This window comes from Nicotiana sylvestris, chromosome 5, assembly GCF_000393655.2.
Source record: "Nicotiana sylvestris chromosome 5, ASM39365v2, whole genome shotgun sequence".
NCBI lineage: Eukaryota > Viridiplantae > Streptophyta > Magnoliopsida > Solanales > Solanaceae > Nicotiana > Nicotiana sylvestris.
This window is the reverse complement of record NC_091061.1, coordinates 123,428,685-123,456,096: the sequence shown is the minus strand read 5'-3', so window position 1 is coordinate 123,456,096 and position 27,412 is coordinate 123,428,685. Positions and strand designations below refer to the sequence as shown.

At 38.2% G+C, this 27,412-nt stretch overlaps 1 protein-coding gene across 1 annotated transcript; it reads left to right on the top strand.

Moving 5' to 3' along the window:
• The first annotated feature begins 19,024 nt into the window (after positions 1–19,024).
• LOC138869256 (uncharacterized) lies at positions 19,025–21,417 on the top strand. Its single transcript, XM_070146859.1, has 3 exons — positions 19,025–19,237; positions 19,355–19,563; positions 21,015–21,417. The coding sequence occupies exons 1-3, from the start codon at positions 19,025–19,027 to the stop codon at positions 21,415–21,417; spliced, it is 825 nt and encodes a 274-aa protein (XP_070002960.1).
• The last annotated feature ends 5,995 nt before the right edge of the window (positions 21,418–27,412 follow it).

Here is a 27,412-nt window from a genome sequence, read left to right as displayed (position 1 = left end):
GGATATGTAGGAAACCTTTGAAGCAAAGGTTCGGTTAAATCTTTTTTCAAAAATGCTTCACACGGAGTACTCGGATGGGCAAAAATCACTCACTTTATCTTTGCACGAAAACCCTTCGTGTCTTCGGGCAAAGAGGGGCAACTGTAAGCACGTGATTTTTGCCCTATGAGAGAATTACTCCCAAAAAATCCAAAATAAAACAATTTTCCTTTGTGTGCAATTTTAGAATTTTTGTGGCATTTTTGATAATTATTTGTATTTCTGTCTGTGCGTGTTTATTGGTTAAATTAATAAAAAATTACAAAAATATGTCGCATTTGCATTTAGTATTTATTTAAGTTTGTTTTACAAAATCATAAAAATAATGTACGTTGCATTTTTAGCATTTAACGTCTAAATTGTGTGATTTTTATAGTTAATTGCTATTTAAATGTGCGATAATTGTTATTTGGACAGATTTTTGAAGTTATAACAGATTTTGAATCAGGGCAGTAACAGTAGTTTTAGGGGTAATACGGGAATTAACCAATTGCAGATTATTTAATTATGGTAGGGGACCCACTTTGACTACTTTTGAAAAAAGAGGGAACATGGGGGCACACTTTGACTACTTTTCAAAAAGAGGGAACACGGGGGACCCACGTTGACTACTTTTACTAAAGTAAAAGTGTGGATAATAATAAAAGTTAAAGGGGAAAGAGGTAAAAGAGGGTTTTGCTTTGTATATAAAGGGGGATAAGGGACTTGAATAGGGGAGGAGAGGATTTGGAAGAATTTTTAGGGAGAATTTTTAGAAGGAGATTATTAGGAGGATTATTTTCTAGAGAGATTTTTTGGGGAGAACATTTTGAGAGAGAAAGACATTCTGAAAATCTGAAGAGAGTGTGATAGAGTTTTAAAAAGAGAAAACAAAAACAAAGTGAGAAACGAGTTTAGTTTCGGGTTTTAATACACGCGTGGTTTGTTGCTGTTTAGTTTGTTTATATACTTTTGGGTTTGTTCTATCGAGCTTGCTTGATTTTCTTCAAAGTTTTTTGGGTCTTGAATCTGGTTCGGATTGCTGCTGTGGGGTTGCTGTTGCGTTGCTGTGTTATTACTGCTGCTGACTCCTCCTTCTTTTCTTCTTATACTGCCATTTCCAGGTACACATTTGTACACTCTCGGCCCGAAGCGAAGAATGAAATATTAATCAGGCTTTGTTCCTGTTGAATTCCTTTTGTTTAGATTTGTGTTTGAATAGAATTTTCCTTTCTTTGTATAAAATGTAGTTGACTGATTAATGAGTAATGGGGTTGCACATGTATAACTTCTTCATCTAACAATGCTAGTTTAAATTAATCAAAGAGTAATTAATTTATTTTGATATTATTGTATGTCTATCTCATGTTCTAGTGTTAGTAAATGATAGAATATGGAATAAAAGCAATCCTTCTTGGTACAAACCCGATTGAAAATTTCCATTTGCATTAACCGTAAACTAAATAAGTTACGTTCTTTTAGCATGTAATTAATCGGGAGATTTTCTCTTATTTTAGAGACGAACTTAATAGAAAAATGTAGTCACTGTAGGTTTATCCTTTAAAATAAAAATGAGACAAGCCTCGCCAAATGAAACGCATAGATTGCGGGGCCCTCACAAAAATGTATGTGTTAATTACTTAAAACTCGGGACAGGCCGCTTAGCGAACTCCACGGTCTTACCCAAAAAATAATAATACGCTAATCGCTTTAGGCGCGCATTTTAATAAATCTTACCTTCTTAAACTCGGGTGCACATTTATGTGACCCAAATCCAAATCTCAGCGGAGTCGAAATGTGTCTCTAATCACGGGTACATTGATTGTGACGTGGTTCGAGATGCGTGTCCATGACGTTGCAAATTCCTTTTAAAATAAGAATGAGACGAGCCTCGCCGAATAAAAATACAAAATTGCGGGGCCCTCAGTAAATATTTGCTTTAAAATTTCTTAGACTTCGGGATGGACCATTTAGCAAAATTCCACGGCCCTACCCAAAGTAAATGATACGCTAGTCACTTTAGGCGTGCCTTTAATAATTTGATTTTTCTTAAACTCGGGTGCACATTTATGTGACCCAAATCCAAGTCTTAACAGAGTTGAAATATGCCAACAACCATGGGTGCATTGATGTGACGTGGTTCGAGATGTGTTTCCACGATGTTGCAATTCTTGATAAAAATAATAATAATGACAAAAGCGGTTAAAAGTTAAAATTCGCACATAGGTTCAATATGTATTAAATCAGATAATCAAGCCGAATATGACAGTTGAGCGACCGTGCTAGAACCACGGAACTCGGGAATGCCTAACACCTTCTCCCGGGTTAACAGAATTCCTTATCCGGATTTCTGGTACGCAGACTGTAATATGGAGTCATTCTTTTCCTCGATTCGGGATTAAAATTGGTGACTTGGGACACCCTAAATCTCCCAAGTGGCGACTCTGAAATAAACAAACAAATCCCATTTCGATTGTCCTTTAATTGAAAAAAACTCCTTGTACCCTCGCGGGAGCGGAAAAAGGAGGTGTGACATTCATGATTTAACTTCAACTTGACTAAAGATGAGAACGAATTTTGTAGAATGATAACTTCAATATTTGGTGAATTTAAATGGAGAATAATGAAGAACGTGGGTAGCTTTTGTTCTGTAAAGAAGAAAACAGACGCTAAACGTGGGGGAGTGAAGGGTAAAGGTAAAACGTGAGGGGGGGGTTACGGGTAAAGGTAAAACGTGGGGAGGGGGGTTGAGCTGAAAGGAAAGAGAAACGTGGGAATATACGGTCCTATAATTATGCCTCATATAAATGCCCCATTAATTATATCCCTGTTTTAAATTATGGTATATAATGGTAATTTAGTATACTAAATGTAATTATCTCTAACCTTAAACATTAAGGATAATAAGGTTTCATATGTAGGAAGTTAAAAATTCCTTATTACAACCAACAAAAATGGCACTTTTTTAATTAGAAAATAACTACGAACGGAAATAATACCAGAAGATGCACAATGTAAAAGAGTAAAGAAAAATTATTATATCAACCTACTACATCGATAATGCTCAATTACTGCAATGCAATTTAATAATCATTTTGATTGAGGAAAGAGGAAAATCGAGATGAGCGAAGGAGATGGAAGTTCAGAAATTTGGAAGGAGGAGTAATTATGAAAAAGTTTATAAATATGTTATGAAAACATTTATGTCCTAACCATGGTTAGAACCTTATTTTAGCTAATTAAATCTAAACCATTAGTTTTAAAAATATGACAAATGTCTCCTATCCCAGTCTGATGGCGCTCATATGATGGCTGCATTGTTTATTATAAAACAACCAATGTGCATTGCGCTAGAGAGTTTTACTTGTTTGAAGCTAGGTTTTGTGCGCGCTCGTTTAAAACTTTCACCCGTCATATAGTTTTCAATTGAAGTTGGCTTTAGGGCTCTCCCTAGACCTTAAATCAATTCTAATATATACTGCGTACATTTATTATCCTATCCAAGTGGGCGTCGAACTACTTATTAGGTCTTTAAATATTTTAAAATTTTCCAAGACACTATAACAATAAGAAAATAATGTCATATACAATAAAACGGAGGGATGAAGTACTATTTTTCTACTTTTCAACAGTATTAACTTTAGGTCCACAAAAGCGAGAAAATTAACTATAATACTTCTGATTTGATTTTCCAATTCGATACGGTTAATTGAACTGCTTGATCTAAAATTTTCAATAACTTTGCGAAGATTACAACCTGCTTTTCTTGTTTGAGAAAAATATCTTGAATCCACTAGTAGTAATATTTATCTATTTGTTATACATACAACAGGGGCTTAGGTGGTTTATCCAGTGAATAGGCCAACCGTAGAACGTTTGGGCCTACGATTGGTTAGGGAAGAAATAACATGTTATAGCCACTTTTAATATTGTTACTTAAAATATAATCACAATTCAATTAGTGCAAATATAACCACTTCATGATTAGAGCAAGATTTGTTCTTCTACAACTCTTCATTGCAGCTACTTCTTCCTGTTAGCTGCTTATGCTTATGCTTCTTCTTGCGTAAAAAGTTACTGGTACAGTTCAAACCTTTAGACTATTGGCCCCAAGTTTGATATGTGATAGTTCAAAGGTTGAATTTTTTTAGTTATTTGGCGTGAAGTTTTGACTAGTCTATCAAAGGAAGAATTGTAACCTATATATTATGTTATTAATTACAAATCCTCGCGATATAGTTGTTTAACTTTAATTTGTTAAAAATAAAACTAATCCTCCGCACTATTTTAGTACAGCAACAAAGAAGCAGCTACATCTGAGCAGTAAGCTTTCCGTATTTATCTTAATTTTAAATACTTTATACCGTATTTATCTTAATTTAAAATACTTTATAAGACAAGAGTGGTTGCTTTGATGGCAAGCAACCTCCACTCCCAACCAAGAGGTTGTGAGTTCGAGTCTCCCCAAGAGCAAGGTGAGAAGTTCTTGGAGGGAAGGATGCCGAGGGTCTATTTGGAAACTGGGTTGGAGTCTACTTGGAGGGATTATATTGGGTTGTTGTTGTTGTTGTGTTAAAATACTTTATAGTTGTTGTATATTTTAAACAACAACACATTGTTACTAATCTGGATTCATTTCAAGTATATGAAGTTACCTAGTTTACGTATTAGGAAATTAATATTATGATGTACGTATGATTTATTCATGAATTAGGGAGTAGAAAAATCCAAATTTAAATTATGATACATGTACTAGACTAGATATATATTTGTAGAATCTGATAAATACCTAGATATTATAGTTATTTTATGTAAGCAAGCTGAGTAAACTGAAGAAGAACCATCTTCTCACTTGTGTTCAAAAAGAATTTGAGAGATTGAGAGTCATCTCCTCCTCCTTAATTTGGTATCAGAGCCACTTGTCTTGATAAACCTGTGGAGAATCTCAATTTTGAATTTCTCTCGCTACTACATCTCTAAATAATGAATGTATTCTTGTGCTTGTTGTACAATTTTTATAGTTCTAATTAGTATTCTATCTTTTGATCATTAGATGAAACCGTCAGAAATGCCAAGTTCAATCTTCACTTGCTTCTTTGTTTTATCGATATCATATGAACGAGAAAACTCTTTTATTGGATATAATATAGGAAACTCATAAAAACTTTATTTGAGCCTCCGAAATACTAGAATATTCTTCGTTTATTTATATGCATCATCCATACTTAGTCGATGATATGTTTTGTATGATTTACATTTTTCATACTCCTTAGGGGTAAGGGTAAGATCTGCGTACACACTACCCTCCCCAGACCCCATTAGTAGAATTTTACTGGATTGTTATTGTTGTTGTTGTATGATTTACATTTTTTAGGTGCAACAATTAAATCTTAGTGAAAATTTATCGATTAACTAATAGTGCTTATTATCCATAGGGAAAATATTCTCCATATAATAATTAAAATTGTACTAATTTTTATTTTATCGTTGGGTCAAATTGATTACAGTAACCAGTCAATAAACATGAAAGGGCAAACTAATATTTTGCAGCCACCTCGTAGTAGTTGAAATGGGATGAGAGACCTTTTGGTGCTAATGTTTAGAAGTTTTTAATATATTCTCCTTATAAAATACATAATTTAGTGAGAGAACTGCTTACTCTGCCAAACTTTAAGGGGCGGTTCAAGCACATGTGTGACCTAAAATCAAAGTTTAATGTAAGGCCTAAATTTTAGAAGAAAGTTATGCTATATATTTTTATTTGAAGTCTATTTTTCTAACTTTTTGAGATGCAAAGTTGTTAATGATTTTTTATAATCGATTTCTTCTAATAATTCCTTTCCGATTGATAATATAGTCAACCCATTTAATTTTTTCCGAGACATTGTTGATCTTACATATTATCAATTATAATTTTGAAAAACTTCTTTTCTTTGAGGTAATTGCTGCGGGAAAACTCCACTTTTATACTAAAAGTAAGGGTGTCTAACGGGCCGGGTCAGCCCGTTTCCGGACTGGCCCAGACCGATTAAAACTAGAACTGGCTCGGACCGGTAGAAGGGGGCCGGGTGGGGCTGGGTTATAGGGGTAGGGGGCTTGGTCCGTTCACATTTTGACCACCGGGTAACCGGACCGGTCAAACTCGGTCAACGAACAACACTATTCATCCGGTTAACCGGCCCAGAACGGTTTAACGGTAATAATTTTTTTTTAAAAATGTGGGCTCAGATTCTGACCGTTGGCAACGGTCCATTTCACATTATGGCCATTGCTCAACGACATAATTGTATTTTTAGCCCATTTTTGGGTTTTTTAAAAAAAATATTAACCCCCTTTGAAAACCTATACATACCCCCCCCCCTTCCTCATTTCTTCACTCATCTCTCAATTCTCAATCTCAATTCTCAATTCAAGTTAAATCATGCCTCGTACTTCTAGAGTGCGCTCATATGTTTGGGAACACTTTGAGGTGATAGAAGAAAATGAAGAAGTTCAGAAAGTAAAGTGCAAGAACTGTGGTCAAGTCTTAAATCTTCGTTCAAAGTCTGGCGCAGGCAGTTTAAGGAGGCATATAAAGAATTGTCTTGAGCGTCCTCCGAAAATTCGTATTTAAGTTGATTTGAGACAATTTGTGTTATTTTAAAATTATTAGACGTATTTATGCTTAATGTTTTAGTTTGTTAGATTAATTTGAAGTAAAATTAATTTATTATGCATGAAAATTTAGTTTTACTATTTTTTGTTAATTTACTTGTTAAATGCAAACTTTAATTTTGTAATAAATGTAGCACTTGCAATTTATAAGTGTAATTTTTTCTCATCTTCATTGTATTCTTTATATTTTTACTTTATATTAATATAACTTACAATAGTTATACAAAATATAAAAAAAAAAATTAAAAATAACACTAAACCCGACCCGGCCCAGCCCCATAAACCTGTAACCCTTACGGTTCAATTTTTACCCGGATGAACCCGAACCCGTTAAATTCGGTATGCCCCAACCCGTAACCGGCCCGAACCATAACCCGTACGGGTACTAAAATTCCCTACCCAGCCCGACCCACCCGTTAAACACTCATAACTAAAAGTACTATTTTTTTAAAAATCCTTATGAACCTATTATTTACCTATACTATATTAAAAGCACGAAGGCCCTTAGTGAAATGTCGTTCGCCTTTTTTACCCTTTAAAATAGAGTTTACACTAGACAAAATAGTAATTTTAATATTTTCCTAATATGTAGGAGTGATCATTTAATTATTTCCTAATATCTGGGATATTGGAATCAACTATAATTTTGATTATTAATTTTTTTTCCGTATTGGAATTATATAGAGAATCCTAATATTTAGGATTCTAAAAGCAATTAAAATTTTATTTTATATAGATTTCCTTATTTAAAGCCCATTAATATTAAAGTTATAGTAAATTATAATATGTTTTTTTCATTCAAAACTTAGAAATTAAGAAGTTATATTTGTACTATCTTTTTTTCGTCCAATTAGCACTACTCTAAACTCTAAAGCTACTAAAAATAGGCACACATAAAACGTAGGACTCAATTTTAAAATTGAGTTTTAATGTTTGATTAGTTTTTTACAATTTTTTGGGGCTATTTTCCTTCTAATGTCTTTTATAGTATGACATATTTCAGGTATTTATATTCTTAAATAAAATCAAGGGTTTACTTTTTTTTTTTTTTATCATACATCAATAATTTTATAATATTAATAAATAAATTGGAAGGAATAATCGAATAGAAAGAAGATTGATTTATCTCGATCGAATAGAAATATCAATATTCAATTTAAGTAAATAAATATGCAACATGAACCATGGAATATGTTAGAATTTGTGCATGAGATAAAAGAGTTGTAATACATGTTTTTATCATATTGGAAGTGCAACTACGTTTATTTTGTACTCATGTAAAGAATTTTGTGTTACTAAATTTAATATTAAAAATATTTAATGCCATTAAAGGGCAATTTGAACATTACATAGATGTTAATAGATTTTATCATGTCAATTTTGCTTCGTTATAAAAAACAAAAATAAGAGAGGTGAGCATAATTCTTAAACCCCAATAGAAGTTTGTGTTATAAGGAGAATCTCATAGGAAAGTTTTCAAAATTATCCCAAACTGTAATTATAGCTAAATATTAAAACATGGGATGAGTTAATATTAAGCTTTTAATTAATGAAAAAAATATTTTCTTTAATGTTTAAAATAAATAATTAAATTAGCTAAGTAGCAAAAGAATGTAATTTAATTTTTTTCGCTAAATTATCATATAAGTAAAAGTATTTTCCAAATAGAAAAAACTACTAGGAAATATATATATATATATATATATATATATATATATATATATATATATATATATATATATATATATATATATAGAGTAAAATCAGGTATTGTGTAATATTAAAAGTCAAATCAGTAAAAATGTAAACTTGAAACAATAAAGATGAAATAGTATAAGCCAAATCATATTCCATATCCTTTGTCATTAATTATTTTTCTTTTTTCTTTTTGTAAAAGTTCCAACAGATTGAACTCCCTGTATTTTTTAACATATTTAGTTGTTTGCTGTAAAATATTAATTTAATATTAATCATTTTTAAACTTTAGTCGCATGTATCTTTTTTGTAAGATCCATAGGGCAAATCTATCATGCCCAAATCTCTAAAGGACCAAGAGATTATATTTTTAAATTTGTGTTATTTGCAAAAAGTATTTTTGGGTTACTTTTTTTCTGTATTAGATACAAAACTAATAACAATTTTTATAAGATATTTCACATAATTCTAAGGACTTCTATGATGAATAATATCTTCTTTTAATGAACTAACCAAAGTGAAATTATACCTTCTATCAATTTTATGAACTCACTTTGCGTCTCAAACACTTTGTTTAAAGAATTTTAAATTTTTTAAGACAGTATATTTATTGATATAAAAAACACGCGCAAAGAGCGTACCCTAAAACTAGTAAATAAAAAAAAATGGATCCCCAAATTTGGGGGCCTAAGGCTCTTGTGATAAGGTTAGAGCCCGGCCCTGGTTTTAATACATATAAACAAAAAGAGGTGCCCTATACTCTAGACTAAGGTTGGATCTCCCAAGTGAATAATTTCTTATATAGAACTTATTTTCTTTTTTCGCTTATAAAAGGATAACACATTACAACAACTTAGTCTGACTACATACAAAATGGGAGTCCAAAATGGCAGTCTACAATAGTATTTACTTATTGAACTTATACATAGGTTGAGCTGTGTGCGCGCGCAGTGGCGGAACCACCTTATATGTCAAATAACACCCTTTTGCAGGAATAATATATTGTGTAGGTAGGTAAAAAAAATAAATTATATATATATACTATGTATTGACTCCCCTTAATTTTCTGGTATGTTTACTTTGACACCCCTTAAAAAAAAATTCTGACTCTACCATTGCGTGCGCGCATTTATAGTTTTTTTTTGAAGGGGGGGCAAAAGGAGGAGAAGAAAATGACGGCTTAATTTAATCTTTTATAAAAGAACAAATCTTGTAAAGCAGAAATTAGGCATAAAAAGGCCATAATCAGAGTTTGAACTGATGTTTAGCAAAAAGAGGTCACATAAGGCCACAACATAGTTATAGGTGGCAGTCAATTATTTAGAACTCGCCATTTTGGACTTGAAAACTCAGCTGACAGACTTGACTATTAATTAAAGCTTGCATTTTTGGACAACGGTGGGTGTGGCATGCTTGGTTGATTAGGAATATTAAAGGATAACATTGTCGGAAGTGTGTTAGAATTGTTGGGCTTAGTGACCGATGCAAGATTTAAAGTTTAATGTTCGAAAAGGAAAAAATGTCTAATCATGGGTGATCATTCAATATTATTTTTTTGTTATTAAATTTGATTAAAGACAATGGGTGCTTAAGCATCCATAATACTCTAGGTACATCCGCTACAACTGATTGGGATCCCACTATTTTTAACTTTTGGATAGAAAACCTTTTGATATGAAATACTTTATCTTGTTACCGAGTTTAATTATCATGAATTAAAGAATACCACTAGATCATCCCGTTCATAGTGATTTTTTTTTCGTCTTTATTAAGGAGTGTTTTATTCCTAATATAGAATTTTTAATCTTGAATTCGAATTTAATCGAATTTTTGTACGAATACCAAACAACCAAAGAGAAACAAGCAAAAAAAAAATCGTATTTAATTATTCCCCGTGAATTGAAGACTCATAAAGTGCATTCGTACAATGAATTAGGCAATTGTTCTAGTCCTAGTTAATAAGGTTGCATTTGTGGACCATGCTGTTTTGGCACATGTTAGGCTAGATCCTTTTCTACTGCCATGAATGGCTTTCTACACCCAAATGCCTGTGCAGTCCCCGGGTCTGGTATATTAGAAGTTATGATTGACCAAAAGTACTGTTTGGTAACACCAGGCGTTATATAACTTAAGCCAGGATTTGAAGTTTATGGGTTCGAAATTCTAAAAACTCGTTTGGTAATAGATTTTGCCAAAATATATTTGGGTTTTTTTTGGCAAATACATGTTTGTTCATAAATATTATCTATACTTTGGTAAATTCCCAAAACCCAAATCTCAAAACCTGCTAATATTACTATTAAATTTTTTAAAAATTGCCCCAAACTTTTGTATTTTATAAAAGAATCCATCATTTATTATTTTGTAATAATGCTGCTTTGTCTTCTCGGTCATCTGATAGTGTATTATATAGTTCATTATAAAATAATAATTTTGTACCAAATTTATTTATCAGGACTATGGTTTGCGATAATATAATGAATAATATTGATAAAGGTACTGTTGGATATTTGCGATAGTTTTTAGAACTTGTGCGTATAAGTCACGTTTCATGTTTTTTCAAAAAAAAAAAAAGAGTGAAATATGTTTTGAATACCGATGTTCAAACACATTTTCATCTTCAAACCAAACTTTATCCAAATTAGATTTTTCAAAACAAATTTGGGAATCTATGGCCAAATGCTAGCTAAATCTTGTAAGTTACTTAATTCTAAATTAATAATTTATACATATTCAATAAATTTCTGAAGGCAATACATGATTTGTACCTAAATTACTTGGTTCGGCTACACCCGTAATTTCTACTCTCCCTCCACCTCTGTCTAGTAATATTAGTGGAAGTTCAAGCCTTAACTAATCAATACTTAATATTTTTTTTAAAAAGACAATAATATTGATAGAATATCAAATATTAGGTGCATTTACTACTACAGTTTATATCTGTAGGTTTTTATGATTCAAGCAGAAATAGAGGGAGTCAAGCGATATTTTAGCAAGTCATCATTTGATAAACTTCTTGTGCTTTCTTAGGAAAGAATACAAAATATAGGTATTTTAAAAGTACTTTTATATCAGAACTAAGATTCTTTTTTCTAAGAGAATGCCGAGAATGTATTAATGAAAAACTAATATTTCTATACGTTTTAGATAAAATGTGATGAAAGGGCCTTCTTTGCTAGTTTATAAAAGTTTTATCTATGATATAATCGTAAAATATAATGTAGCGAGTGAACCATTTTTTCTTATCCAAACTATCTACTGCTGCATAATTAAATAGTATCTCTTTATATACCTCACAAGCAGCAGCTAGTTTCGTGCTTCATTTGCTAGCCTCACGAATAATGTCATTATGTTCGAGAGTAAGATCATGTAACAAGTAGTACCCTAGAATAGGATTGGTTCTCGTAAGTAATAGGGGTCGTATCGTTGCCGGATTAGGACTATAATCCTTTGATGATTGATATTAGCTAGTACTAGTACAAATTTTATACCAAAATAGTGAAATAAACTATTCAACACTGGATATGGGATAACAATCTCAGATTAGTCCCTAGATATCTCGCTTTGCAAACCAAATGACCCTTTAATCTAGTTGTATTGGTCGATCGCGGCGTAATAACCCAAGGCTGCTCTCGAGAGGGCTGATGCCAAAGACGGGCAACTGAGATGAAGAAATAATAGAAGCATAGATTCAAATACGGATACAAGGAATATTCCTTTGGAACAAAAAGGGGATCTTCACTTTATGAGAAAAATACATTGTAAAAGGTTGACCTGAGAGAATATACAACAATTGTTTTGTTCATTGATTACCCTATTCGAGCATACGTTTTTACTTCTTTATTCACAAGATCCAAAGATCCCTCAACCCTCTTTATTTCTCTTTTCTCCACGCTGATGTGAGAGAAAAGAACCATCCAAGTCTTACAATAATTGGCCAGTAGATTCCTTTTTGTTATATTCATTGTCATTAACTACATTTATTGCACATTTATGTTATTGCATTTACGAGCATTTAATCAGTACAAACACACTGATTAACGTTATTTATCTTAACCGGCTTTGCATAATATTAATTTGGTCTAGATTTTATTATTCTTAACTAAGATTCACCTTCATTTTATCATTAATTGATTTAACTGAAAGGTTCAAAACTTTTTGGTCAAACAATTTGGCGTCGTCTGTGGGGGACTTTTTAGTTAAAGTTTTAGTTTCTTCTAGATTAAAAAAAAGGGACAACCATTTTTTCCTCGTTTGTACAAACTAACAATGACAGGAAAAGGAAATGAAAGGCAGAAAACAATAATGGGTGTCACTACCAACATCTTAGACACCATCAACGAAGATGACAGAGGAGGCGATGAGAATGTGACACCAACTGCCACACCCAGGCGGAGTGATTCACCTCCTCCTCACGCAAGTGTAACCACCTCACACGAAAGGGAAGCTTCCACATCCACGGTTGAGGAGGCACCACCAGCAGTGAAGAAGTTATTGAAGGAGTGGTTGACAAGTACACTCGATGACATACTCGACAAACCCGTTCAAAGGGCAAACCGAAATTCCGCGCCAGCAGATATCATAACTACCATCGGCGAGCAACCAGCTCCCCCAACAGGTAACACTCACACCATTATTGATGCAGGCAATGATGCACTGACATCCATTTTAAAGAAAATGGAAGAAATGAAAAACGAAAAATAAGGCACTACGCGACCAGATGAGAGAACATCAAGAAAGGGTCGATAAGATACCGGGCGCCCCGAAACTGCTACCACAGCAGGATGTTGGCCGATTCATCGAACAACCATATAGCGGGGAGGCAGCCCCACATTCCATACCCAAAACCTTCAAAATGCCACCATATTTGAAGATATACGATGGCACCACAGACCCAGAAGATCACATCATTCATTACGTTACAACGGTAAAAGGAAACGACCTATCAAAGGAGCAAGTACCGTCAGTGCTACTAATAAAGTTTGGTGAAACCTTAACCGGAAGAGCCCTAACTTGGTACTCATAATTACCAGCCCGGTCTATAGCAACATTTGATGAAATGGCAAACAAGTTCGTCACCACCCACGCCGGAGTTAAGAAAGTGGAGGCCAGGGTAAATGACATATTCGTTGTTAGGAAATCGCCTGGCGAATGACTCAGGGACTTCCTCGCTTGATTTAACAGGGTAAGAATGAGCTTACCTAATATATCAGAGGGGATGGCGGTAGCATCCTTCCAAAATGGGTTGAACAGGAATGGGTCGAGGGCAACCAGAAAATAGTTAAGCAGGCTCATGAAATACCCTCCCACCACCTGAGAAGAAATCCACAACACTTACTGCGCCAAGGTGATAGCAGATGATGACGATCGTAATGGTCTAACCCAGCATTTAAAATCAATCCAAACAGAGCCGAATAAAGACCGTCGTAATGACAGTCGAAGAGATCTATCAGGCCCGCGCCTCAATCGAGACAAGCATCAACCCTATGTCAGAACATCCATTCCACTACCTCTTCGGCATACGGAAGGGTCGTCCAGACCCACACAGGGACTCAGCGAAGTGAAATAGGTATGCCTCCACTTTTGTCCGCTCACAATTTTTGTGTTTCTCCTTCAGAAGTAGTGTACACACTAGAGAAGCTTGGCATAAAGGTGAAGTGGCCGCAAAAGATGAAGTCCGACCCAAGTATCCGAAGGTCGAACGTCCTTTGTGAATTTAACCAGGAGCGGGATCACAAAACTGAAGACTGCATAGCCCTACGACAAGAAGTAGGGAACATGCTAAACCAAGGACACTTGAAGGAGCTGATGAGTGATCAAGGAAGAGACAACTTTGGCCGTGGACGAGAACAACACCAAGGCCCTCCAAAGCCACCCTCTCCTACCCGCACCATTCTAATGATCATCGGCGGAGGCGACGAAACAACAATTAACCATATAAAGTGTACCACCACGCACAAGCTAAAGTGGTCAATCACCCACGAGCGGTATGATAACCTCGAAGAAAGTATCATCTTTGATAACTCAATACCAATGGTTTGATCTTTCCTCACTCCGATGCTCTCGTCATTACTTTACGTATTTCAGACACTGATGTTAAAAGAATAATGGTAGATGATGGAAGTGGCACGTGTATTATCCACCCTCGAGTTCTTGCGCAAATGCAACTCGAGGACAAGATAATACCACGCTGCATAACACTGACGGGTTTTAACAATGCAGTCGAACGAACCTCAGGAGAAATAACACTGCCCATTCTAGCCGGGGGCGTCAGAAACAATGTTCCATGTAATGAACCAAGACACAACTTACAAAACAATCATAGGACGACCGTGGATACATGCCATGAGAGCCATCTCATCCAGCCTGTATCAAGTAATCAAATTCCCAACTCCATGGGGGAAATTCAGCATCCGAGGCGAATATCGCACAACCCAAGAATGCTACCGCATCGCCGAAGATTGCACATTCACTTAACATCTTAAAGGAACAAACTCATAAGCATAGTAATTATCAAACTCGGTTTCCGAGCCTAGTGATCGGAAAGACGTTATCCAGGACCCTGATGTTGTGGAAGCATTCCGGTCGACAATAGAAGACCTCGATCCTGCCCAATTAGACGACAACAACAACAACAACAATAAAAAGGTTTATATAGGCCATAAGCTCTCAGAGCCATGTATATTTCATAAATTTCTTATTGATAACGCTGATCTGTTTGCTTTTTCCCACGTAGATATGTGATAACTAGGGATTTTGATACATTTTATATTTCTTCTTACTTATGTTCTGATTAGAAATTCATACAAAATAGTCCCGAAAGTCTCACAAGTTGTGTTTGATTGCAGGTTTGATCAACAAAGTGACAAAATGTCAAAGATCAGCTGAAAAAGGAGTGAAACTTGCACAAGTTTTAAGACAAGACAAAGCTCAAGCAAAATAGGCCTAGTGCGGCCGCACATCATTCTATGCGGTTCGCACTAGGGGATTCAGAGAGGTTGACATTCAGGCACAAAGGCAATGCGGTCGCACTAGGTTTTGTGCGGTCCGTACTAAAGTTAATGCGTCCACACTCGATTTAGTACGGTCCGCAGACCCAAGAATCAGAGAGATGCCAGTTTTGAAGTTTCAAGCCAATGTGGCCCGCAGTCCATTCTGTGCGAACCGCACTAGAAGCCTCTGCGGCCGTAGTCCATTCTGTGCGGTCCGTATTGCCTGAGTTCAGAGAGTTGGATTTCGAAGTCAAGAGCCCTAGTGCGTCCGCACTTCATTTTGTGCGGTCCCCACTATCCCCGTAGGGGCATTTTTGTCTAGATTTTTTTAGCTTAGTATAAATAGTTTTTTCCCCGTTTTTAGGGTATTAGATAGCTTTGTAACGTAGCTGCACTCGTGGGTTCGACTTTCTTAGCCATTTTGGGCAATTTTATCTACTTTTCATCATTGAATCTTGTTATTTACCTTAATGATTAATTAATATGAGTTGTTCTTCATCTATTTATTGCTTTCCTTCTTTAATTATGAGTAGCTAGACCCATAATCTAGGGTTATGGCTCAACCCTAGTGTGGGTAATTGATGAGTCTTGTATTTTAGAGCTAGATTAACTATGGGTGTTTGATATTTGTGTTAATTTCATGATTAATTGCTAAATTAGTGGTTGCAAACACTAGTTTGTGTTTAGTTGACTTAAGCTCTTCTTGAGAAAGAGAGTCTAAGTCTCCAAAATTGGTCTAATAAGGAATTGGGGCGTACTCAAAAGATTGATAGTCCCAATTAACGGGTTAAACCTCGAGAGAGTAATACCCGACTTGAACCCTAGTTGCTTGTGCAAATTTGCATACCCAATTGGTCTTGAGAAAGTCAATTCGGGCAAAATCACTCAAACCACCGAGAGGTGTAGAGTGGGTAAAGTCGTGCAACGGTTATATCATACTCCCCAATTATGTCAATCATGCCTTAGACTCAAGTACCAATCAATTGACCACCTAGGCGAAAGTCACTACCCTAGTGCCTTTTAAACCATTTGAACAATCCATAGCATTAACTCTTAGCTTAATCTAGTTGCATTTACCATTAGTAGTTGATAATAGTAGAAGTAAAACGAAAACCCCAAAAAATGATTAGAAGTGTAATTTGGAACACATACACAATCCTAAACTAGATAGATACTCGATTCCAAATTCTAGCTCTCTGTGAAAATCGATCCTGACCCTAAATCGGGTAAAAGCTGCTCCGACCCTCTCTCGCTTCTTAATTAGTAGTGCGGAGTAGGTTGTGATCACTTTTTGGCGCCGTTGTCGGGGAAGCTAATGGTATTGGCTATCTATTTAGTTAGTTTTGTGTATTGTTCTTCTTTCCTTCTTTGTTACTTACTTGTTTATGTCACAACTCAGGTACCAAATGGCAGCGAACAACGCTAATGACCCTCTTGGAAACGTGATTGCGGGGGAGGAGGTAGATAATGTCGGGGAAGATGAGGTGCCTCTTGTACCTTAAGGACAACGTAGAGGCCGCAATGCCAATGCTAATTCGAATGGTGATATTCCAGACCCTCCTCCGCCACCTCCAAGAGTGGTTTCCAGAGTACTTCCGAACCAAGGCTATGCAAGTGCTATTGTCCCACCCCGAATCTGGGTAGGCAATTTTCGGATTACCAATATGATGTTGACCTTACTAGAGCAGCGTGGATATTTCACTGGCGCTGCAAATCAAAATGCCTCCAAACATCTCAAGGGGTTCGTGGATACATATTGGGGGAGCAAGCAGATGAATGTGTCTGAGGATGCTCTTAGGTTGAGACTCTTCCCATTCTCACTTAGAGGGAAGGCATTGGATTGACTCGAGCGATTTCCTAACCATTCCATCACAACTTAGGATGAGTTGGCGGATAAGTTCATTGCTAATTTTTTCTCACCGGGGCATATGGCGGCATTGCGTGATGAGATATTGGCTTTCAAGCAAGAGCCCACAGAATCTTTGCATGAGATTTGGGAGCATTATAGAACAATGGTGAAAGAATGCCCCAACAATGATATGACCGAGGCTATGATCCAACAAACCTTCTACTAGAGCATTAACACCACAAACCAATACATAGTGAACCAATTTGCCGGGGGAAATTTTATGAAGCTATCATATGATGAGGCATGTGACGTACTTAACGAGATGACTGACACTTCTTCTGCATGGCAAAGTAGAGCCAATGTGCCTCAAGGTGACCCCACGATTATTCATTTGCACAAGGAACTACATGATCACGGGCAAGCTATAGCTGAGCTTACAACTACTATGAACCAATTGGCAAAGACACAGTTGCAACATGTTCAAAAATCCTCGCCAAGTGAATGCCATGGAGGGTGTTAATATGCTTGTCAACAAAAGAAGACAACAAAACCAAGGGAATTCTGAGCAATTTGATGATGACTGTGATGGGTTTCAAAATGATGGTTATGATGAACAAAGTGAAGAGGTTCAATATGTGAAAAATTATCAAGGCCAACGGGGCAACTCTTCCACCCAACAATAGTGGAGACCTCAAGGCAATTGGGGCAATCAACAACAAAATAGTGGTAATTGGGGGAACAACAACCAAAACAACAACTGGGGTAATCAGAACAATAATCAAAGCAACCAAGGGAATTGGAATGGTAATAACAACAATTGGGGTAACAATAATCAAGGTGGATGAAACAATGAAACCAAGGAAACCGGGGGCAAGGCTTTCAAAGGCCCCCAGTGTACCAACAACCGAATAATCCACCCCCATTTCCATCTCAAGGTCCTAGTTCTTCTAGCAATGATATGGGTAGAATTGAAATGATGTTCGAGCAGATGATGAAGAAGAATGCAGATTCTGATGCACAGTTGGCTTCCCACAATACCTCTATCAGAAACTTGGAGGTGCAATTAGGCCAAATCTCTCAGTCATTGAACACTCACCCGAAGGGTGCTCTACCAAGTGATATGGTAGTGAAATCGAAGGGTGGAAACAATCATGTCATGGCGGTTACAACAAGAAGTGGGAGAGGCGGTGATGTGATTGCCTCTAAGCAAAATCAAGTTTTGGGTGATGATGTTGAGTTGTAAGAAGAGGAAATCCCTTTGGTAGTTGAAGATGTGGTTGATGAAAATGTGAACAATAAAGTGAGGATTGATATTCAAGATGTCGAGGTGAAAACTCAAAATGATGTGAACCTGTCTAGGGAACACATAATAGACATGCCAGAGCCGGTTGTGCCTAAAGCCAAGGCACCTTTTCCAAGGCCACCTCCACCTTATCCTTAAAGGCTCGCGAAGCAAAAGAATGATAATCAGTTTAAGAAGTTCATTGACATGATGAAGAGATTGACTATTAATGTCCCTATGGTGGAGGCTCTTAAGCAAATGTCGGGCTATGAAAAATTCATAAAAGACTTGGTCACAAAGAAACGTTCTATGGATTGTGAAATTATAAAGATGACTCACCAAGTTAGTGCCATAGTGCATTCAATGGCCCTGAAGCTTGAAGATCCCAGTGCCTTCACCATTCCTTGCACCATTGGGAGTGCGGATTTTGCCAAGGCTCTATGTGATTTGGGAGCTAGTATCAATTTGATGCCCTACTCAGTTTTCAAAACTTTGGGTATTGGGCAACCTAGGCCGACTTCCATGAGGTTACAAATGGCGGATAGATCGATGAAGAGACCGTTGGGTATTATTGATGATGTGCTTGTCCATGTGGTCAAATTTATCTTGCCAGCTGACTTTGTGATCTTGGACTGCGAAGTGGACTACGAAGTTTCAATCATATTAGGAAGACCTTTCCTAGCTACGGGAAAGGCATTGGTAGATGTAGAAGCAAGGGAACTCACCTTCCGGGTGGGTGATGAAAAGGTAGTCTTTCATGTATGCAAATCTATGAAGCAGCCCAACAGTACTGAGGTGTGCTCTTTTGTTGACCTCGTCACAACAGTGATAATTGATGATACCAGTGCAATGATCAATGTGTAGGACCCATTGGAGGTTGTATTGTTGAATCTTGATATCAATGAGGATGCAAACCGAGTGGAGTGTGTGAATGTTTTATATGGAATGGGCTCTTATTCTTATGAGCCTAGGAAATTGTCTTTGGATCTCGAGAATAGAAAGACTCCACCAACCAAACCGTCGATTGAGGAGCCTCTGGTGTTGGGGTTAAAACCACTTCCTCCACACCTCAGGTATGAGTTCTTAGGTTCAAATTCTACTTTTCCAGATATTCTTTCTTCTTGCCTTACTAACATGTAGGTTGATGCCACATTGGCAGTGCTTCAAAAGCAGAAAAAGACAATTGGATGGACTTTAGCTGATATTCGGGGAATAAGCCCCGCATTCTGCATGCACAAGATTATTCTGGAAGATGATGCAAAGCCCTCCTTGGAGCATCAAAGGAGGTTGAACGAGGTAATGCAAGAAGTTGTGAAAAAGGAGGTGATCAAGTGGTTGGATACTGGAATTGTGTACCCCATCTCTGATAGCTCTTGGACTTCACCGGTGCAATGTGTACCGAAGAAGGGTGGCATGACCGTGGTGACAAATTCTAAAAATGAGTTGATTCCGACATGAACAGTTACCGGTTGGAGGGTATGCATGGACTACCGCAAGTTGAATAAAGTGACCCGCAAGGATCACTTTCCTTTGCCATTTCTGGATCAGATGTTAGATCGACTTGCTGGGCGTGCCTTCTATTGCTTCTTGGATGGGTATTTTGGGTACAACAAAATCTTGATTGCTCCGGAAGATCAGGAGAAGACCACACTCACTTGTCCATATGACACATTTGCTTTCTCTAGGATGCCTTTTGGGTTGTGTAATGCACCGTCTACATTTTAGCGGTATATGATGGCCTTTTTCACCGATATGGTAGAAGACATTTTGGAGGTGTTTATGGACGATTTTAGTGTTGTGGGGGACTCATTTGATGAATGCTTGAAGAATCTTGATAGGGTGTTAGCCCGTTATGAAGAAATCAATATTGTTTTCAATTGGGAGAACTGCCAATTTATGGTGGAAGAAGGAATCATTCTTGGGCATAAAATTTCGAAGCATGGCATTAAGGTGGATAAAGCAAAGATCGATGTGATTTCAAGGCTCCCTCCCCTACATCCGTCAAGGGAGTCCGAAGTTTTCTTGGGCATGCGGGGTTCTACCGGAGATTTATCAAAGACTTTTTGAAGGTAGTAAATCCCTTGTGCAAATTGTTCGAAAAAGATGCTAAGTTCGTGTTTGATGACAAGTGTATGCAAGCCTTTGAACTTCTCAAGCATAAGTTGACCACCACTCCTATCATTATCGCGCCTAATTGGAGCTTGCCCTTTGAGCTCATGTGTGATGCTAGAGATGTTGCGGTTGGGGCGGTTTTGGGTTAACGAGTGAACAAAATGTTTCATCCGATGTACTATATGAGCAAGACTATGAATGATTCTCAAGTGAACTATACGGTGACCGAGAAGGAACCTTTGGATATTGTGTTTGCTATGGAAAAATTTCGGTTGTATCTTATGAGTGCTAAGGTTATTATTCATACTGACCATGCCACACTCCGGTACTTGATGACGAAGAAGGATTCCAAAGCTAGACGGATGCGATAGGTCTTGTTACTTCAAGAGTTTGATTTGGAGATTGTGGACAGGAAAGGTAGTGAGAACCAAGTGGCGGACCACTTGTCCCGCTTTGAGGAAGAGGGGAGGCCTCGTGATGGCCTAGAGATCAATGATCCATTTCCTAACGAACAACTCCTTTCGGTGTCGATGAATGATATGCCATGGTTTGCTGATGTTGCTAATTTCCTTGTGACTGGTATAATCCCGTGTGAGCTCTCTTCTAACCAAAGAAAGAAGCTCAAGCGAGAAATTTTGGACTTCTATTGGGATGAGCCGTACTTGTTCAAGATTTACACTGATGGTGTGATCCGAAGGTGTGTCCCAGAGGAAAAGCAATTGAGTATCTTGGAGGCTTTTCATTCCTCTCCCTACGGTGTCCATCATGGCGAGGCGAGGACGGCTTCTAAAGTTCTTAGCTGTGGATTTTATTAGCTAACTTTGTTCAAAGATGCGGGTGATTTTGTGAAGAGATGCGACGAATGCCAAAGAGCGGGTGGAATTTCGAAGAAATATGAGATGCCTCTCAATACAATTCTTGAGGTTGATATTTTTGATGTATGGGGCATTGATTTCATGGGCCCATTTGTTGGCTCTTGCGGGAACACTTACATTCTTGTGGTGGTAGACTATGTTTCAAAGTGGGTTGAAGCCGTGGCTTTGCCCAACAATGAGGACCGGAGTGTTGTTGCATTTCTCAAGAAAAGCATTTTTACAAGGTTTGGTACGCCTCGTGCAATCATAAGTGATGGGGGGTCTCATTTTTATAATAGAGCTTTCGACACTTTGCTTTCAAAGTATGGTGCCAATCACAAAGTTTCTACCCCCTATCATCCTTAAGAAAGTGGTCAAGTGGAAGTCTCCAATAGGGAAATCAAAAGCATATTGTCAAAAACGGTCAATGCAAATAGGACCGATTGGTCGAAAAAGTTGGATGGCGCTCTATGGTCTTATAGGACTGCTTACAAGACTCCGATTAGTATGTCTCCGTATCGGCTGGTGTTTGGTAAAGCTTTCCATCTACCGGTTGAGTTAGAGCACAAGGCCATATGGGCTTTGAGGAAGCTAAATCTTGAGTGCGATGTTGCAGCCAATCTTCGTGTGGAGCAGCTCAATGAACTTAATGAATTCAGATTCCATGCCTACTCCAGTTCGTCCTTGTATAAGGACAAGATGAAGTACCTTCATGATAAATATGCTCATGGAAAGGAGTTCAAAGTAGGTGATTTGGTTCTCTTGTTCAACTCTCGGTTACGTCTGTTTCTGGGAAAGCTTAAGTCAAAATGGAGTGGACCCTTTGAAGTTGTGTTGGTGACCCCTTTTGGTGCTCTTGATTTGAAAACTAAAAATGGTGAAGTCTTCAGAGTTAATGGGCACCGGGTCAAGCATTATCTTGGAAAATTTGATGACAGCCACGTGGTGGTACTTCTTCAGTTCAAATGATGTGATGGTAACATGCGTCGTGCCATGACGTTAAATCAGGTGCTTCTTGGGAGGCAACCCATGTGTTTTTCTTCTTGTTTTTCTTTGATTTTCATTGTAGGATAGGATTTGAATTTTTGGGCTAACTTGTTGTGAGATGTTACAGGATTGTGTTGGTGCAGTGCAGGACATAGTGGAAAAAAGTTCCAGGTCTCTGAAGTTGTTAGTGCGGACCGCACTAGTTAAGGGTGAAATGATGACATCTCTAAAGTTTGCCACTGCGGCCGCACTACATTTTGTGCGGTCCGCAGTGGACTACTGCGGCCGCAATCCATTTTGTGCGGACCGTAGTGGGTTACTTGGTCAAACTTGGCAAAAGTTGTGTAGTGCGGACCGCAGTCCATTTTGTGCGGTTCGCACTAGTTGGTGAGACTGGGCCCTAGGTCCTTTTCTATAAATAGGGCATGAGGCCCTCATTTTACCCTTTTTGAACCTTTGAATCTCAGACTAATACAAACACTGTTTATCACTTCCCTTTGCTCGTAATTAATTGTTGGAACTGATTAGCTTCATTTCATCTCACAGCTGGTACCATTACTTGCCTTTTAACTGTTCAATTTTGTTAATTTCTTTTAATTTTAGTTCTTCTTGCTTCCCTTTCTATCTTTCCTGTAGTTTTTCTTCAATTGATTAGGTTAGGGTTGTAAAATTCTTGCTTAGAGCAGGCTCCTGTAGTTAAAAACAATGGGAAATCACTTTGGGGCATTGTTTAGGTGTTAATTATGCTTAAAATCAAAAATCCGTTAAACCCTAACTTAGTGCCACAACTAGGCACTCAGTGCGGACCGCAGTCGTTTCTGTGTGGGCTGCGGTGCTCCTGTGTGGTCCGCAGTACCATTTTGTATGGACCACATTGATGAACAACCTGAAAGTTGAACTTTAGGCAGTGTGGCCGTACTATATTTTGTGCAGACCGCACTGGACCCTGTATGGCCGCACTACATTTTGTGCGGTCCGCACTGCCTAGATACATAGGGTGGGTAATCTGAACCCCACCACTGTGCGGACCGCATGGCCATTTTGTGCGGTCTGCATTGGCCCCTGTGCGGCCGCACACCATTTTGTGCGGTCCGCATTGGGTGCCTTCTGCAACATGTCTGCAATATTTTTCTTCTATCTGTAATTCTATTTCTTGCCTGCTACAACTGATACTAACAAAGTCATTTGAATTGTGTTTGCATACAATGGTAAAACAACGTGGCAAAGGATCTAAACAACCTGGCAGAGGTGGATCCTCCCGGGGAGGGAAGCAGAAAATGATAAAATTCACTCCCCAAGCTAGGCAAAACATCAAAAACATGAGAAAGATGATAAAAGCTGCTGACAGAGCCATTGACATGTCGGGGAGTGAGTACGAGCCCTCCTGGGAGATTTCTTCAGACTCTGTGCTAGAATACATCCCTGACTGGCCAGAGAGGAACAAACTAAGAGACATACCTCCAGCATCCCCCACTGCCTAAGCGTCAATGAATGTATCTTCTAGGTCGTCAGAGGGCTCAACAGCAGGTAGTGGGGATGAATACTCCACCTCTCCCATAGCTTCATTATCTGGAGAGGGTGCAGTAGGTGATGAGGAGGAAGTAGGAGAAAAATATGTAGGAGACGGGGGTGAACCTCAGGTGGGGGGGGGGTATTGCTAGGACTAGGAAATCGAAGGTGTGGCAGGACCGATTTGTTAGTGAGGTAGCGTATCATAAATTCCGCGAATGGTGGCCGGTGAGGAAGTTGATCCGGAGAGGAGTTTCATAGATAGAGACTTGCTACCTCACAACCCCAATGTGGGGAGGCAGTTCAGGACAAGAGTAGGCTAGGAACATTTTCTAGATGAGTGTGTGGATGCTAATGAACACTTGGTCAAGTAATTCTACAGCAACGTTGCCCACATCAAAAAGGGCTCCAAGGTGACCAAGGTTCGAAACCGGAAAGTGCTATTTGACGGGAAGTCAATAAATATCTATCTTGGGTTTAATGAGGAAGATGAGACCATGTATATGGCAAGATGGAAATGGGCGAGGAGGTTCGTCCCTGGCTAGCATAATACCTGGCAATCCCAGGTACCATCCCTGACTGGTTGACTGTGGGCATCGAGATTCTGAGACGTAATCTAAATTTCGAGGCACGGGGGTGGGAGACATTTGTATGTAGTAGGTTGGACCCCACGACACATGACAACTCCATCCCTCTCCACTAGGTTGTGTTAGTGGCTTCAATCATGGCGGGGTACCTAATCAATGTGGGAAATGTGATGTCGCGGATTATTACTATTGTGGGTGTCGAGCATGACAGAAACTACTCATTCCCTAATTTACTCACTATGTACTTCCGGGACCTGAAAGTGGAGAAGTGGCCCTTCGACATCAAAGTCAAAGTGAAGGCCCATTTCTCCTAGTACAACATGTAGGGGATGACAACCCCAAGAGCAAGAACTTCAAGAGTACAGTTACTGCTCCAACTAGCCAGTCTAAAGAGCCAGTTGTGGTAGTGACTCCAGCTGAGCCTGCCTCTACTTCCACTGCTTCCCCTCCTGGTCCATCCACCTCAGCGGACCTGGAGATTCCATCTTCCCGGGCCCATCATATTATTGCCCACCAACTGAGCCAAGCACTTCTGAGTATCAACAACTGGGTGCAGACTACCTCATCCAAGTTGTCCATACTAACTACCACGGTAGAGGCTCAATCGACACCTCCAGCCCCGCAGGTTTCTCAGTCGATAGAGGATGCTTTGAAATAGATTTTAGACAAACAGAAGAAAATCCTCGTCACTCAAAAGGTGCTCACAGATGCAGTTGTTTCACACAGCCAGCCTCTCAAGGAGCTTGCTAAGGAGCACAAGAAATTGAGGAAGACGCGGGCTTCCAAGGAGTCCGTGAAGGCGCTGAGGGTTGATATTGACCGATTGAAGGCAAACCAGCTGTTTTTGGACTTATTGCTCCATGATCCTATGCCAGCAGCTCATCCCCAGCCAGAGCAGTCATAGAGGCCTCCAAAGAGAAAGAGGATGATTCCCAGAGCGGATGATGCAGTCATCCAATTGGCCGACCCACCGGAGACCTCCTCCAGTCAGCCACAGGATGCACCACAGAAGCATGTCTAGGTCCAGACCCAGGTCCTAGCAGCACAGCAGCAGGCCACCGGGAACCAGTCTGAGGTTCCCGAGCATAGTGAAGACCCTGGGACCACTCAGGAGCCTATGTATACAGACAGGCCATAGGGAGTCCCTATATCCTTTTTCCTATCTCTTTTTTATGCTTTATTTGATTTAATTGGCATTGGGGACAATGCTAGCTTTCATTTGAGTGGTAAGGCCCTAATTTTTATTCATTCGGATGATTGTATATATATTTGATACTTTTTTATGCTTTCTTGGTTTTTCATCTTTGGGTTGTATATAATTTTAACATTTCGTACAAATATCGCACTTTTATTTTACTTTGGGTCTGTATATAAAGTTATGTTACAGTGTACATATTCATCCCATCTATTGTATATTCAAATCCCCTCTTGTATATATTCATTCTACTTTCCGCAAAATTTTCGTTCTTAGCTTCTTATTTGTGATTCGTAGCTTCTTGTTTCTAATGTTTGCAATAAGCCTTTGGTTTTCTTAATGCAACGGTTCTTTCCAAAGGTGGAGTATTGTGTGAACCGGGTGGCTCTTCCCAATGATGGATGGCGTGACAACCTTCTTAAGGGTTTGAGTCCGTTTTCTTTTTGTTTTTAGTAGTTAGTAGTTAAGGGTACCTCAAGCAAAACTTCACTTGGGCCTAACACATTTGCCTTTGATCTTATGGTCAAAAACAAATTATTGTGTTTAGAATGGTGAAAGTAGTGACCTTTAGACTCTTGTGTTGACCGATAATCATCAAGTGGTTTTTTCGGGACCATTGTGTGCCCAAATCTTATCTAAGGTCGGTGTGGGCCCCTAACTCTGCGTCTTTAGCAATCCCATAACTTGTGTGATGAGTAATCGCATTGCAAGTCCAAGTCCCGAGCCCTTGGTCTAGAACTTGCCCTGAATGTTTATTGAGGCAAAATCATAAGTGAATTATGACTTAAGACATGATTATAGGCTCTCCTTGGTCCAAATGATAGTTGAACACACCCATAACTTACCAATGATAAGATCCCTAGTCAACCCTTTTGAGCCTTAGACCTTTTTCCTTCAAGAACCATAATATAAGGCTATACCTGTTCTAAAAGATACCCCCTCTTGGCACCCGATCTTTCCTTTAGCACATGACAAAAGTATAAGTTTAGGGGGAGAGACGAGTATTGCAACAAGGTGGTAAAAAGGCACAAAAATAAAGAAAAGGAAAGGCAATGAAAAAGAAAGAAAAGCAAAATGGCAAATAGAATGTTTAATATGAAAAAGAACAAAAAGGGATTCAAGAAAAGCAAAGAATGAAAGGTGTGGAAAGTTGAAAAAGGAGAAAAGGTTTGAAATGTATAAGAAAGAGTGACAATGTGTCTCTCTAACCCCTCAGAAAGAAGTGAAATGACTCAAAGAGTCAAGTGGATGTGTGCCAAATGAATCAAAAGAAGTGCTTAAGGGAAGATGGAACCTACTTAGACCAAAACATTTCCTACCCTGAACCAAAAGCCTTCACAATGTTTTCATAAAAGCCCTATATGATCTTGAGTTGAATGAAGCTTACATTAGTGGATACTCACATAAGGGGCAAATATATGGTACCTAGAGTCGGACTTGTGACTTTTTCTTGAGAGAGATGTGTGACTTTCCATTATCCTTGTTCTGAGTTCCACTATCTTAAAGGTGAGAATTTCTTAGGGAGAGTTGAGGATGTGTGAGTTTGGGTTCCACAATAACCGAAGTAATAGAAAAGAGTTCTTTGATGTGTTGAGTCAATTCTCGATGCTCTTGTGTCACACTTAATCCATGGTATTTCTAGGAGTAAAAGTTGTTAATAATTCATTTGTATTGAGGG

What these genes read in the sequence shown, in the direction of transcription:
- LOC138869256 (XM_070146859.1), top strand. Translation starts at nt 19,025, where the DNA reads ATGGCGGATAGATCGATGAAGAGACCGTTGGGTATTATTGATGATGTG. An exon ending in TCCGGGTGGGTGATGAAAAG is followed by an intron (nt 19,238 to 19,354) that starts GTAGTCTTTCAT and finishes ATCAATGTGTAG; the next exon opens with GACCCATTGGAGGTTGTATT. An exon ending in CCACTTCCTCCACACCTCAG is followed by an intron (nt 19,564 to 21,014) that starts GTATGAGTTCTT and finishes GATTGTGGACAG; the next exon opens with GAAAGGTAGTGAGAACCAAG.